Source organism: Patiria miniata, unplaced genomic scaffold (genome assembly GCF_015706575.1).
Source record: "Patiria miniata isolate m_02_andy unplaced genomic scaffold, ASM1570657v1 HiC_scaffold_9, whole genome shotgun sequence".
Lineage (NCBI taxonomy): Eukaryota > Metazoa > Echinodermata > Asteroidea > Valvatida > Asterinidae > Patiria > Patiria miniata.
Window position 1 is genome coordinate 14,877,223 of NW_024037076.1, and position 15,388 is coordinate 14,892,610.

Genomic DNA, 15,388 nt, shown 5'->3' on the forward strand with positions numbered 1-15,388 from the left:
GTTGTAACTGTTTAAGTAAAGCTTATTTTGTATTACAATAAAATATCTGCAGATATGTGTAGTTAACACAACAGTTAATTCATCTTCCCCATGGTAACAGTCTGAGTATCCGTTGCATCTTTGGTAGCCTCGAATGCATTGGCCGTTGTAGTAGCATCGCAACTCGTATGAACTGCAGCCGTAGCAGAACGGTTCGGTAGTGTAGTCTGGGATTAAAGTGTAGTATAAAACAAAGGTATCTGTACATATTGAGTAAGAAATTTCACAGAAACTGATTTGTTGTACACATTTACCGGTGCAGTTGTATTCATCTTCGCCAAAGTAGCAGTCCGAGTATCCGTTGCATCTTTGGTAGTCTTGAATACATTGACCGTAGTAGTAGCATGCCCACTCATTTGAACTGCAGCCGGAGTTGGATGGCTCAGTGGTATAGTCTGAAAACGAAAAGACAGCGAGATGAATTATTTAAAAAACTTGGAGAATGTTTCAACTTTAGAAAACTGTTTTGTTGTAGATATTTACCGTAACAGTTGGATTCATCTTCGCCATAGTAGCAGTCAGTGTAACCGTTGCATCTTTGGTAGTCTTGAATACATTGACCGTTGTAGTAGCATTGCCACTCATATGAACTGCAGCCGGAGTAGGGTGGTTCAGTGGTAGAGTCTGGAATTTAAAAGTGTGGTTTAAAAAGACAGTACGATATATGTTTCATAAGCAAAAATGTGACATATGCCATCTTTAACAAACTCTTTTTGTTTTGAATATTCATTTAGAAAATAATCTCCTGTGCTCATATTGTCTAAAGTAACACTCAGTAGGTCCAAAAACACATTGACCTTCGTAATTTATTTTGTAGTATCGCCACTTACATCATCTGCAGCCGTAGTAGAGAGGTTTTGGAAGTGAAGTTATCAATAATTAAGCTTTATATTGCAGCCAACTTCTTAAACTTTCGCTGAATTTGTCTTTGCAAATCCATATTAAACCTATAATCAGACATGATCTGGCAACATAGCGGCGGCACGCTAGAAGCTAGTTGGAAAGTCAAGAACCTTGATTTTTACATGGTCATTTTACTTTCCTGCCTCACCGTTACAGGGCGCCCTGAAAATAGCCAACTGATTGTTCAGATTTTTAACTTCATTTAATATTTTCTGGAAATAAACTTACCACTGTTACAAGTAACTCCTGCGTCCTCATTATGCCCACAGTTATGGCTAAACCAGCCAGCATGATTGCATTCAGCTATGCTAGATTCATATCCTTGGCAGTTAACATTGTCTAGCATGATCGGACCTGATCCTTGACCGAAGTGAGCGCCGCTCCAAGCGTTGGATGCAGAAGGGTAACCAAGCATGCGACAGACGACATCAGCATTATTAAGGTCCCATCCATCATCGCAGACTGTACCCCACTCGCCTTGGTAGAAGACCTCAACTTGACCCTCGTTAGAAGAGCTTCCATTCACGAGACGAACTGGAGCTAAAGTAAGAGAACATGAAATGCTTCGTGGGTTAGGTTACTCACTGTAAAATACTTCAATTTAGTAAAAGATTAAAAACACACACATAGACACCCACGGTTGTTCGTGGTGTAAATGGAGGATTTTCTTTTGTTCCTCTTCCATTTTCCTTTGTTTGTACTAACTTTTTCGCAACAGCTCTATTTGGTTTTGTACACGTTTTCTAATCGAGGTCGTCCTCGATTTGGTCCCTGTCCTCGATTCACCGATGATGTTGCACGTGTGTGTCCTCGATTTACACAATAAACAAACTCATCGGTTTCATTTTACTGCGTCTCATGATAAAACCTCCCATAATGTCTTGAACACGATCGTCAATTGTGGACTTCCAGGAATTGTGGAAACTATTGTCCTCTTCTGTTCAACGTCCCCTATTGAATGCATAAGCAAACCCGCTTACACATTATACTTATGGGGAAGACCTTTGTTTCCTTTCTTTTGTTTTCCTTTGTTCCTATTGAAATATCAAACTCCAGAGCGTTTCGGGTATGAGTAGGTTGATTTCTAAAGACGTCCTTATTATGGGATCTATTGTTCTATTGTGTTTTCTACCCCATAACGAACCCTGTACATGCACTTTGGTTTCATTACTGCGTCTATGAGATATCACATTGTCAGTTCAAACATGGGTCAAAATGATGAACAGCGCATGAGCGCAAGTCAAAACTCGATTATAATTCAGTTCTCGCTCGGTAAACTGGCTGTCGCCCCAATCAGTATCGACAATATACGGACCAGGAATCAGTCTACTCGCATGGCGGTCTTGTTTAGCACGCACAAAAAACCCAAACCAAAACAAAAGCCTTTCTTGTTTCAGATGGTTGCATAAACTTCAAATAGCCAAAGTGGTTTTCATTAAAATACAAGCCAAAAAAAAGCTTTGCATGACAAAACTAATTTGATTTTGTTGACGAGCAACGGACAGTGCATCTATAAAATCGCCAGTTTGAGAAAGGACTTATCTCCAATTAAATCATGTGGATCAGTAATATTGAGGTCATTAATTTCAATGCAACTTGACAATAAGACGTGGATACACCTTTTCGGATGGAAAATGTTAGAAAAAAAATACTATTTTTCATGACAAGTTTGGCGGTGATTGGACGAACAAGTTTGAAGTACCTGAGCATTCAACACCGGCATCTTCACTGTGAGAGCAGTGTTCAGAGTAATAAGATGTGCAGTCAAGTATTGAGCTTTCCGAACCGTTGCAGTGCACATGTACAAGGTGAATAGGACCAACACCCGGGCCATAGGTAGCGTAGCCCGGGGCATTAATGGCTGGTCCATATCCAAGCTGTCTGCAGATGACTTGGGCCTCGTTCATGTCCCAGGAATGGCTGCAAGCCGTTCCCCAGGAACCGTTGACAAACACCTCTACTCTGCCTTCATAGATGGTGCTGCCATTCACTAATCGTAACACGGAGGAGGGTGGATTGACGTCTACAGTGGGAGCAACGGTGTTTCCTATAAAACATGATGAATGGAAGAAATGGTTTGAAATACACAACGAGTCTAGTTGTTGTAACTGTTTAAGTAAAGCTTATTTTGTATTACAATAAAATATCTGCAGATATGTGTAGTTAACACAACAGTTAATTCATCTTCCCCATGGTAACAGTCTGAGTATCCGTTGCATCTTTGGTAGCCTCGAATGCATTGGCCGTTGTAGTAGCATCGCAACTCGTATGAACTGCAGCCGTAGCAGAACGGTTCGGTAGTGTAGTCTGGGATTAAAGTGTAGTATAAAACAAAGGTATCTGTACATATTGAGTAAGAAATTTCACAGAAACTGATTTGTTGTACACATTTACCGGTGCAGTTGTATTCATCTTCGCCAAAGTAGCAGTCCGAGTATCCGTTGCATCTTTGGTAGTCTTGAATACATTGACCGTAGTAGTAGCATGCCCACTCATTTGAACTGCAGCCGGAGTTGGATGGCTCAGTGGTATAGTCTGAAAACGAAAAGACAGCGAGATGAATTATTTAAAAAACTTGGAGAATGTTTCAACTTTAGAAAACTGTTTTGTTGTAGATATTTACCGTAACAGTTGGATTCATCTTCGCCATAGTAGCAGTCAGTGTAACCGTTGCATCTTTGGTAGTCTTGAATACATTGACCGTTGTAGTAGCATTGCCACTCATATGAACTGCAGCCGGAGTAGGGTGGTTCAGTGGTAGAGTCTGGAATTTAAAAGTGTGGTTTAAAAAGACAGTACGATATATGTTTCATAAGCAAAAATGTGACATATGCCATCTTTAACAAACTCTTTTTGTTTTGAATATTCATTTAGAAAATAATCTCCTGTGCTCATCTTGTCTAAAGTAACACTCAGTAGGTCCAAAAACACATTGACCTTCGTAATTTATTTTGTAGTATCGCCACTTACATCATCTGCAGCCGTAGTAGAGAGGTTTTGGAAGTGAAGTTATCAATAATTAAGCTTTATATTGCAGCCAACTTCTTAAACTTTCGCTGAAAAAGTAGTCGGAAAATAGCAGCGACACCTCATCTTCAAACTTGTCATAATTTGTCTTTGCAAATCCATATTAAACCTATAATCAGACATGATCTGGCAACATAGCGGCGGCACGCTAGAAGCTAGTTGGAAAGTCAAGAACCTTGATTTTTACATGGTCATTTTACTTTCCTGCCTCACCGTTACAGGGCGCCCTGAAAATAGCCAACTGATTGTTCAGATTTTTAACTTCATTTAATATTTTCTGGAAATAAACTTACCACTGTTACAAGTAACTCCTGCGTCCTCATTATGCCCACAGTTATGGCTAAACCAGCCAGCATGATTGCATTCAGCTATGCTAGATTCATATCCTTGGCAGTTAACATTGTCTAGCATGATCGGACCTGATCCTTGACCGAAGTGAGCGCCGCTCCAAGCGTTGGATGCAGAAGGGTAACCAAGCATGCGACAGACGACATCAGCATTATTAAGGTCCCATCCATCATCGCAGACTGTACCCCACTCGCCTTGGTAGAAGACCTCAACTTGACCCTCGTTAGAAGAGCTTCCATTCACGAGACGAACTGGAGCTAAAGTAAGAGAACATGAAATGCTTCGTGGGTTAGGTTACTCACTGTAAAATACTTCAATTTAGTAAAAGATTAAAAACACACACATAGACACCCACGGTTGTTCGTGGTGTAAATGGAGGATTTTCTTTTGTTCCTCTTCCATTTTCCTTTGTTTGTACTAACTTTTTCGCAACAGCTCTATTTGGTTTTGTACACGTTTTCTAATCGAGGTCGTCCTCGATTTGGTCCCTGTCCTCGATTCACCGATGATGTTGCACGTGTGTGTCCTCGATTTACACAATAAACAAACTCATCGGTTTCATTTTACTGCGTCTCATGATAAAACCTCCCATAATGTCTTGAACACGATCGTCAATTGTGGACTTCCAGGAATTGTGGAAACTATTGTCCTCTTCTGTTCAACGTCCCCTATTGAATGCATAAGCAAACCCGCTTACACATTATACTTATGGGGAAGACCTTTGTTTCCTTTCTTTTGTTTTCCTTTGTTCCTATTGAAATATCAAACTCCAGAGCGTTTCGGGTATGAGTAGGTTGATTTCTAAAGACGTCCTTATTATGGGATCTATTGTTCTATTGTGTTTTCTACCCCATAACGAACCCTGTACATGCACTTTGGTTTCATTACTGCGTCTATGAGATATCACATTGTCAGTTCAAACATGGGTCAAAATGATGAACAGCGCATGAGCGCAAGTCAAAACTCGATTATAATTCAGTTCTCGCTCGGTAAACTGGCTGTCGCCCCAATCAGTATCGACAATATACGGACCAGGAATCAGTCTACTCGCATGGCGGTCTTGTTTAGCACGCACAAAAAACCCAAACCAAAACAAAAGCCTTTCTTGTTTCAGATGGTTGCATAAACTTCAAATAGCCAAAGTGGTTTTCATTAAAATACAAGCCAAAAAAAAGCTTTGCATGACAAAACTAATTTGATTTTGTTGACGAGCAACGGACAGTGCATCTATAAAATCGCCAGTTTGAGAAAGGACTTATCTCCAATTAAATCATGTGGATCAGTAATATTGAGGTCATTAATTTCAATGCAACTTGACAATAAGACGTGGATACACCTTTTCGGATGGAAAATGTTAGAAAAAAAATACTATTTTTCATGACAAGTTTGGCGGTGATTGGACGAACAAGTTTGAAGTACCTGAGCATTCAACACCGGCATCTTCACTGTGAGAGCAGTGTTCAGAGTAATAAGATGTGCAGTCAAGTATTGAGCTTTCCGAACCGTTGCAGTGCACATGTACAAGGTGAATAGGACCAACACCCGGGCCATAGGTAGCGTAGCCCGGGGCATTAATGGCTGGTCCATATCCAAGCTGTCTGCAGATGACTTGGGCCTCGTTCATGTCCCAGGAATGGCTGCAAGCCGTTCCCCAGGAACCGTTGACAAACACCTCTACTCTGCCTTCATAGATGGTGCTGCCATTCACTAATCGTAACACGGAGGAGGGTGGATTGACGTCTACAGTGGGAGCAACGGTGTTTCCTATAAAACATGATGAATGGAAGAAATGGTTTGAAATACACAACGAGTCTAGTTGTTGTAACTGTTTAAGTAAAGCTTATTTTGTATTACAATAAAATATCTGCAGATATGTGTAGTTAACACAACAGTTAATTCATCTTCCCCATGGTAACAGTCTGAGTATCCGTTGCATCTTTGGTAGCCTCGAATGCATTGGCCGTTGTAGTAGCATCGCAACTCGTATGAACTGCAGCCGTAGCAGAACGGTTCGGTAGTGTAGTCTGGGATTAAAGTGTAGTATAAAACAAAGGTATCTGTACATATTGAGTAAGAAATTTCACAGAAACTGATTTGTTGTACACATTTACCGGTGCAGTTGTATTCATCTTCGCCAAAGTAGCAGTCCGAGTATCCGTTGCATCTTTGGTAGTCTTGAATACATTGACCGTAGTAGTAGCATGCCCACTCATTTGAACTGCAGCCGGAGTTGGATGGCTCAGTGGTATAGTCTGAAAACGAAAAGACAGCGAGATGAATTATTTAAAAAACTTGGAGAATGTTTCAACTTTAGAAAACTGTTTTGTTGTAGATATTTACCGTAACAGTTGGATTCATCTTCGCCATAGTAGCAGTCAGTGTAACCGTTGCATCTTTGGTAGTCTTGAATACATTGACCGTTGTAGTAGCATTGCCACTCATATGAACTGCAGCCGGAGTAGGGTGGTTCAGTGGTAGAGTCTGGAATTTAAAAGTGTGGTTTAAAAAGACAGTACGATATATGTTTCATAAGCAAAAATGTGACATATGCCATCTTTAACAAACTCTTTTTGTTTTGAATATTCATTTAGAAAATAATCTCCTGTGCTCATCTTGTCTAAAGTAACACTCAGTAGGTCCAAAAACACATTGACCTTCGTAATTTATTTTGTAGTATCGCCACTTACATCATCTGCAGCCGTAGTAGAGAGGTTTTGGAAGTGAAGTTATCAATAATTAAGCTTTATATTGCAGCCAACTTCTTAAACTTTCGCTGAAAAAGTAGTCGGAAAATAGCAGCGACACCTCATCTTCAAACTTGTCATAATTTGTCTTTGCAAATCCATATTAAACCTATAATCAGACATGATCTGGCAACATAGCGGCGGCACGCTAGAAGCTAGTTGGAAAGTCAAGAACCTTGATTTTTACATGGTCATTTTACTTTCCTGCCTCACCGTTACAGGGCGCCCTGAAAATAGCCAACTGATTGTTCAGATTTTTAACTTCATTTAATATTTTCTGGAAATAAACTTACCACTGTTACAAGTAACTCCTGCGTCCTCATTATGCCCACAGTTATGGCTAAACCAGCCAGCATGATTGCATTCAGCTATGCTAGATTCATATCCTTGGCAGTTAACATTGTCTAGCATGATCGGACCTGATCCTTGACCGAAGTGAGCGCCGCTCCAAGCGTTGGATGCAGAAGGGTAACCAAGCATGCGACAGACGACATCAGCATTATTAAGGTCCCATCCATCATCGCAGACTGTACCCCACTCGCCTTGGTAGAAGACCTCAACTTGACCCTCGTTAGAAGAGCTTCCATTCACGAGACGAACTGGAGCTAAAGTAAGAGAACATGAAATGCTTCGTGGGTTAGGTTACTCACTGTAAAATACTTCAATTTAGTAAAAGATTAAAAACACACACATAGACACCCACGGTTGTTCGTGGTGTAAATGGAGGATTTTCTTTTGTTCCTCTTCCATTTTCCTTTGTTTGTACTAACTTTTTCGCAACAGCTCTATTTGGTTTTGTACACGTTTTCTAATCGAGGTCGTCCTCGATTTGGTCCCTGTCCTCGATTCACCGATGATGTTGCACGTGTGTGTCCTCGATTTACACAATAAACAAACTCATCGGTTTCATTTTACTGCGTCTCATGATAAAACCTCCCATAATGTCTTGAACACGATCGTCAATTGTGGACTTCCAGGAATTGTGGAAACTATTGTCCTCTTCTGTTCAACGTCCCCTATTGAATGCATAAGCAAACCCGCTTACACATTATACTTATGGGGAAGACCTTTGTTTCCTTTCTTTTGTTTTCCTTTGTTCCTATTGAAATATCAAACTCCAGAGCGTTTCGGGTATGAGTAGGTTGATTTCTAAAGACGTCCTTATTATGGGATCTATTGTTCTATTGTGTTTTCTACCCCATAACGAACCCTGTACATGCACTTTGGTTTCATTACTGCGTCTATGAGATATCACATTGTCAGTTCAAACATGGGTCAAAATGATGAACAGCGCATGAGCGCAAGTCAAAACTCGATTATAATTCAGTTCTCGCTCGGTAAACTGGCTGTCGCCCCAATCAGTATCGACAATATACGGACCAGGAATCAGTCTACTCGCATGGCGGTCTTGTTTAGCACGCACAAAAAACCCAAACCAAAACAAAAGCCTTTCTTGTTTCAGATGGTTGCATAAACTTCAAATAGCCAAAGTGGTTTTCATTAAAATACAAGCCAAAAAAAAGCTTTGCATGACAAAACTAATTTGATTTTGTTGACGAGCAACGGACAGTGCATCTATAAAATCGCCAGTTTGAGAAAGGACTTATCTCCAATTAAATCATGTGGATCAGTAATATTGAGGTCATTAATTTCAATGCAACTTGACAATAAGACGTGGATACACCTTTTCGGATGGAAAATGTTAGAAAAAAAATACTATTTTTCATGACAAGTTTGGCGGTGATTGGACGAACAAGTTTGAAGTACCTGAGCATTCAACACCGGCATCTTCACTGTGAGAGCAGTGTTCAGAGTAATAAGATGTGCAGTCAAGTATTGAGCTTTCCGAACCGTTGCAGTGCACATGTACAAGGTGAATAGGACCAACACCCGGGCCATAGGTAGCGTAGCCCGGGGCATTAATGGCTGGTCCATATCCAAGCTGTCTGCAGATGACTTGGGCCTCGTTCATGTCCCAGGAATGGCTGCAAGCCGTTCCCCAGGAACCGTTGACAAACACCTCTACTCTGCCTTCATAGATGGTGCTGCCATTCACTAATCGTAACACGGAGGAGGGTGGATTGACGTCTACAGTGGGAGCAACGGTGTTTCCTATAAAACATGATGAATGGAAGAAATGGTTTGAAATACACAACGAGTCTAGTTGTTGTAACTGTTTAAGTAAAGTTATTTTGTATTACAATAAAATATCTGCAGATATGTGTAGTTAACACAACAGTTAATTCATCTTCCCCATGGTAACAGTCTGAGTATCCGTTGCATCTTTGGTAGCCTCGAATGCATTGGCCGTTGTAGTAGCATCGCAACTCGTATGAACTGCAGCCGTAGCAGAACGGTTCGGTAGTGTAGTCTGGGATTAAAGTGTAGTATAAAACAAAGGTATCTGTACATATTGAGTAAGAAATTTCACAGAAACTGATTTGTTGTACACATTTACCGGTGCAGTTGTATTCATCTTCGCCAAAGTAGCAGTCCGAGTATCCGTTGCATCTTTGGTAGTCTTGAATACATTGACCGTAGTAGTAGCATGCCCACTCATTTGAACTGCAGCCGGAGTTGGATGGCTCAGTGGTATAGTCTGAAAACGAAAAGACAGCGAGATGAATTATTTAAAAAACTTGGAGAATGTTTCAACTTTAGAAAACTGTTTTGTTGTAGATATTTACCGTAACAGTTGGATTCATCTTCGCCATAGTAGCAGTCAGTGTAACCGTTGCATCTTTGGTAGTCTTGAATACATTGACCGTTGTAGTAGCATTGCCACTCATATGAACTGCAGCCGGAGTAGGGTGGTTCAGTGGTAGAGTCTGGAATTTAAAAGTGTGGTTTAAAAAGACAGTACGATATATGTTTCATAAGCAAAAATGTGACATATGCCATCTTTAACAAACTCTTTTTGTTTTGAATATTCATTTAGAAAATAATCTCCTGTGCTCATCTTGTCTAAAGTAACACTCAGTAGGTCCAAAAACACATTGACCTTCGTAATTTATTTTGTAGTATCGCCACTTACATCATCTGCAGCCGTAGTAGAGAGGTTTTGGAAGTGAAGTTATCAATAATTAAGCTTTATATTGCAGCCAACTTCTTAAACTTTCTGAAAAAGTAGTCGGAAAATAGCAGCGACAATCTTCAAACTTGTCATAATTTGTCTTTGCAAATCCATATTAAACCTATAATCAGACATGATCTGGCAACATAGCGGCGGCACGCTAGAAGCTAGTTGGAAAGTCAAGAACCTTGATTTTTACATGGTCATTTTACTTTCCTGCCTCACCGTTACAGGGCGCCCTGAAAATAGCCAACTGATTGTTCAGATTTTTAACTTCATTTAATATTTTCTGGAAATAAACTTACCACTGTTACAAGTAACTCCTGCGTCCTCATTATGCCCACAGTTATGGCTAAACCAGCCAGCATGATTGCATTCAGCTATGCTAGATTCATATCCTTGGCAGTTAACATTGTCTAGCATGATCGGACCTGATCCTTGACCGAAGTGAGCGCCGCTCCAAGCGTTGGATGCAGAAGGGTAACCAAGCATGCGACAGACGACATCAGCATTATTAAGGTCCCATCCATCATCGCAGACTGTACCCCACTCGCCTTGGTAGAAGACCTCAACTTGACCCTCGTTAGAAGAGCTTCCATTCACGAGACGAACTGGAGCTAAAGTAAGAGAACATGAAATGCTTCGTGGGTTAGGTTACTCACTGTAAAATACTTCAATTTAGTAAAAGATTAAAAACACACACATAGACACCCACGGTTGTTCGTGGTGTAAATGGAGGATTTTCTTTTGTTCCTCTTCCATTTTCCTTTGTTTGTACTAACTTTTTCGCAACAGCTCTATTTGGTTTTGTACACGTTTTCTAATCGAGGTCGTCCTCGATTTGGTCCCTGTCCTCGATTCACCGATGATGTTGCACGTGTGTGTCCTCGATTTACACAATAAACAAACTCATCGGTTTCATTTTACTGCGTCTCATGATAAAACCTCCCATAATGTCTTGAACACGATCGTCAATTGTGGACTTCCAGGAATTGTGGAAACTATTGTCCTCTTCTGTTCAACGTCCCCTATTGAATGCATAAGCAAACCCGCTTACACATTATACTTATGGGGAAGACCTTTGTTTCCTTTCTTTTGTTTTCCTTTGTTCCTATTGAAATATCAAACTCCAGAGCGTTTCGGGTATGAGTAGGTTGATTTCTAAAGACGTCCTTATTATGGGATCTATTGTTCTATTGTGTTTTCTACCCCATAACGAACCCTGTACATGCACTTTGGTTTCATTACTGCGTCTATGAGATATCACATTGTCAGTTCAAACATGGGTCAAAATGATGAACAGCGCATGAGCGCAAGTCAAAACTCGATTATAATTCAGTTCTCGCTCGGTAAACTGGCTGTCGCCCCAATCAGTATCGACAATATACGGACCAGGAACCAGTCTACTCGCATGGCGGTCTTGTTTAGCACGCACAAAAAACCCAAACCAAAACAAAAGCCTTTCTTGTTTCAGATGGTTGCATAAACTTCAAATAGCCAAAGTGGTTTTCATTAAAATACAAGCCAAAAAAAAGCTTTGCATGACAAAACTAATTTGATTTTGTTGACGAGCAACGGACAGTGCATCTATAAAATCGCCAGTTTGAGAAAGGACTTATCTCCAATTAAATCATGTGGATCAGTAATATTGAGGTCATTAATTTCAATGCAACTTGACAATAAGACGTGGATACACCTTTTCGGATGGAAAATGTTAGAAAAAAAATACTATTTTTCATGACAAGTTTGGCGGTGATTGGACGAACAAGTTTGAATTACCTGAGCATTCAACACCGGCATCTTCACTGTGAGAGCAGTGTTCAGAGTAATAAGATGTGCAGTCAAGTATTGAGCTTTCCGAACCGTTGCAGTGCACATGTACAAGGTGAATAGGACCAACACCCGGGCCATAGGTAGCGTAGCCCGGGGCATTAATGGCTGGTCCATATCCAAGCTGTCTGCAGATGACTTGGGCCTCGTTCATGTCCCAGGAATGGCTGCAAGCCGTTCCCCAGGAACCGTTGACAAACACCTCTACTCTGCCTTCATAGATGGTGCTGCCATTCACTAATCGTAACACGGAGGAGGGTGGATTGACGTCTACAGTGGGAGCAACGGTGTTTCCTATAAAACATGATGAATGGAAGAAATGGTTTGAAATACACAACGAGTCTAGTTGTTGTAACTGTTTAAGTAAAGTCTATTTTGTATTACAATAAAATATCTGCAGATATGTGTAGTTAACACAACAGTTAATTCATCTTCCCCATGGTAACAGTCTGAGTATCCGTTGCATCTTTGGTAGCCTCGAATGCATTGGCCGTTGTAGTAGCATCGCAACTCGTATGAACTGCAGCCGTAGCAGAACGGTTCGGTAGTGTAGTCTGGGATTAAAGTGTAGTATAAAACAAAGGTATCTGTACATATTGAGTAAGAAATTTCACAGAAACTGATTTGTTGTACACATTTACCGGTGCAGTTGTATTCATCTTCGCCAAAGTAGCAGTCCGAGTATCCGTTGCATCTTTGGTAGTCTTGAATACATTGACCGTAGTAGTAGCATGCCCACTCATTTGAACTGCAGCCGGAGTTGGATGGCTCAGTGGTATAGTCTGAAAACGAAAAGACAGCGAGATGAATTATTTAAAAAACTTGGAGAATGTTTCAACTTTAGAAAACTGTTTTGTTGTAGATATTTACCGTAACAGTTGGATTCATCTTCGCCATAGTAGCAGTCAGTGTAACCGTTGCATCTTTGGTAGTCTTGAATACATTGACCGTTGTAGTAGCATTGCCACTCATATGAACTGCAGCCGGAGTAGGGTGGTTCAGTGGTAGAGTCTGGAATTTAAAAGTGTGGTTTAAAAAGACAGTACGATATATGTTTCATAAGCAAAAATGTGACATATGCCATCTTTAACAAACTCTTTTTGTTTTGAATATTCATTTAGAAAATAATCTCCTGTGCTCATCTTGTCTAAAGTAACACTCAGTAGGTCCAAAAACACATTGACCTTCGTAATTTATTTTGTAGTATCGCCACTTACATCATCTGCAGCCGTAGTAGAGAGGTTTTGGAAGTGAAGTTATCAATAATTAAGCTTTATATTGCAGCCAACTTCTTAAACTTTCGCTGAAAAAGTAGTCGGAAAATAGCAGCGACACCTCATCTTCAAACTTGTCATAATTTGTCTTTGCAAATCCATATTAAACCTATAATCAGACATGATCTGGCAACATAGCGGCGGCACGCTAGAAGCTAGTTGGAAAGTCAAGAACCTTGATTTTTACATGGTCATTTTACTTTCCTGCCTCACCGTTACAGGGCGCCCTGAAAATAGCCAACTGATTGTTCAGATTTTTAACTTCATTTAATATTTTCTGGAAATAAACTTACCACTGTTACAAGTAACTCCTGCGTCCTCATTATGCCCACAGTTATGGCTAAACCAGCCAGCATGATTGCATTCAGCTATGCTAGATTCATATCCTTGGCAGTTAACATTGTCTAGCATGATCGGACCTGATCCTTGACCGAAGTGAGCGCCGCTCCAAGCGTTGGATGCAGAAGGGTAACCAAGCATGCGACAGACGACATCAGCATTATTAAGGTCCCATCCATCATCGCAGACTGTACCCCACTCGCCTTGGTAGAAGACCTCAACTTGACCCTCGTTAGAAGAGCTTCCATTCACGAGACGAACTGGAGCTAAAGTAAGAGAACATGAAATGCTTCGTGGGTTAGGTTACTCACTGTAAAATACTTCAATTTAGTAAAAGATTAAAAACACACACATAGACACCCACGGTTGTTCGTGGTGTAAATGGAGGATTTTCTTTTGTTCCTCTTCCATTTTCCTTTGTTTGTACTAACTTTTTCGCAACAGCTCTATTTGGTTTTGTACACGTTTTCTAATCGAGGTCGTCCTCGATTTGGTCCCTGTCCTCGATTCACCGATGATGTTGCACGTGTGTGTCCTCGATTTACACAATAAACAAACTCATCGGTTTCATTTTACTGCGTCTCATGATAAAACCTCCCATAATGTCTTGAACACGATCGTCAATTGTGGACTTCCAGGAATTGTGGAAACTATTGTCCTCTTCTGTTCAACGTCCCCTATTGAATGCATAAGCAAACCCGCTTACACATTATACTTATGGGGAAGACCTTTGTTTCCTTTCTTTTGTTTTCCTTTGTTCCTATTGAAATATCAAACTCCAGAGCGTTTCGGGTATGAGTAGGTTGATTTCTAAAGACGTCCTTATTATGGGATCTATTGTTCTATTGTGTTTTCTACCCCATAACGAACCCTGTACATGCACTTTGGTTTCATTACTGCGTCTATGAGATATCACATTGTCAGTTCAAACATGGGTCAAAATGATGAACAGCGCATGAGCGCAAGTCAAAACTCGATTATAATTCAGTTCTCGCTCGGTAAACTGGCTGTCGCCCCAATCAGTATCGACAATATACGGACCAGGAACCAGTCTACTCGCATGGCGGTCTTGTTTAGCACGCACAAAAAACCCAAACCAAAACAAAAGCCTTTCTTGTTTCAGATGGTTGCATAAACTTCAAATAGCCAAAGTGGTTTTCATTAAAATACAAGCCAAAAAAAGCTTTGCATGACAAAACTAATTTGATTTTGTTGACGAGCAACGGACAGTGCATCTATAAAATCGCCAGTTTGAGAAAGGACTTATCTCCAATTAAATCATGTGGATCAGTAATATTGAGGTCATTAATTTCAATGCAACTTGACAATAAGACGTGGATACACCTTTTCGGATGGAAAATGTTAGAAAAAAAATACTATTTTTCATGACAAGTTTGGCGGTGATTGGACGAACAAGTTTGAAGTACCTGAGCATTCAACACCGGCATCTTCACTGTGAGAGCAGTGTTCAGAGTAATAAGATGTGCAGTCAAGTATTGAGCTTTCCGAACCGTTGCAGTGCACATGTACAAGGTGAATAGGACCAACACCCGGGCCATAGGTAGCGTAGCCCGGGGCATTAATGGCTGGTCCATATCCAAGCTGTCTGCAGATGACTTGGGCCTCGTTCATGTCCCAGGAATGGCTGCAAGCCGTTCCCCAGGAACCGTTGACAAACACCTCTACTCTGCCTTCATAGATGGTGCTGCCATTCACTAATCGTAACACGGAGGAGGGTGGATTGACGTCTACAGTGGGAGCAACGGTGTTTCCTATAAAACATGATGAATGGAAGAAATGGTTTGAAATAC

The 15,388-nt window shown here is 40.7% G+C and overlaps 5 protein-coding genes across 5 annotated transcripts; all 5 read right to left on the minus strand.

Moving 5' to 3' along the window:
• Nucleotides 1–74: 74 nt before the first annotated feature.
• Nucleotides 75–3,024, minus strand: LOC119720890 (putative DMBT1-like protein). Its single transcript, XM_038190757.1, has 5 exons — nucleotides 2,645–3,024; nucleotides 1,171–1,482; nucleotides 566–663; nucleotides 294–434; nucleotides 75–206 (listed from the first exon to the last, which is right to left on the minus strand). Exons 1-5 carry the CDS (start codon nucleotides 2,847–2,849, stop codon nucleotides 75–77), a joined length of 888 nt encoding a protein of 295 aa, XP_038046685.1. The 5' UTR covers nucleotides 2,850–3,024.
• A 93-nt stretch (nucleotides 3,025–3,117) lies between these two features.
• Nucleotides 3,118–6,116, minus strand: LOC119720891 (putative DMBT1-like protein). Its single transcript, XM_038190758.1, has 5 exons — nucleotides 5,737–6,116; nucleotides 4,263–4,574; nucleotides 3,609–3,706; nucleotides 3,337–3,477; nucleotides 3,118–3,249 (listed from the first exon to the last, which is right to left on the minus strand). Exons 1-5 carry the CDS (start codon nucleotides 5,939–5,941, stop codon nucleotides 3,118–3,120), a joined length of 888 nt encoding a protein of 295 aa, XP_038046686.1. The 5' UTR covers nucleotides 5,942–6,116.
• Nucleotides 6,117–6,209: 93 nt separating this feature from the next.
• On the minus strand, nucleotides 6,210–9,775 carry LOC119720893 (deleted in malignant brain tumors 1 protein-like). The gene is made up of 7 exons (XM_038190759.1): nucleotides 9,749–9,775; nucleotides 9,520–9,660; nucleotides 8,829–9,234; nucleotides 7,355–7,666; nucleotides 6,701–6,798; nucleotides 6,429–6,569; nucleotides 6,210–6,341 (listed from the first exon to the last, which is right to left on the minus strand). Exons 1-7 carry the CDS (start codon nucleotides 9,773–9,775, stop codon nucleotides 6,210–6,212), a joined length of 1,257 nt encoding a protein of 418 aa, XP_038046687.1.
• Nucleotides 9,776–9,791: 16 nt separating this feature from the next.
• LOC119720548 (putative DMBT1-like protein) lies at nucleotides 9,792–12,293 on the minus strand (the record flags this gene model as incomplete). The annotated part of the gene is made up of 3 exons (XM_038190253.1): nucleotides 11,914–12,293; nucleotides 10,440–10,751; nucleotides 9,792–9,889 (listed from the first exon to the last, which is right to left on the minus strand). Coding segments are annotated over exons 1-3 (615 nt in total), but the record flags the coding sequence as incomplete, so codon positions are not given.
• Nucleotides 12,294–12,386: 93 nt separating this feature from the next.
• Nucleotides 12,387–15,384, minus strand: LOC119720894 (putative DMBT1-like protein). Its single transcript, XM_038190760.1, has 5 exons — nucleotides 15,005–15,384; nucleotides 13,532–13,843; nucleotides 12,878–12,975; nucleotides 12,606–12,746; nucleotides 12,387–12,518 (listed from the first exon to the last, which is right to left on the minus strand). The coding sequence occupies exons 1-5, from the start codon at nucleotides 15,207–15,209 to the stop codon at nucleotides 12,387–12,389; spliced, it is 888 nt and encodes a 295-aa protein (XP_038046688.1). The 5' UTR covers nucleotides 15,210–15,384.
• Between the last annotated feature and the right edge of the window lie 4 nt (nucleotides 15,385–15,388).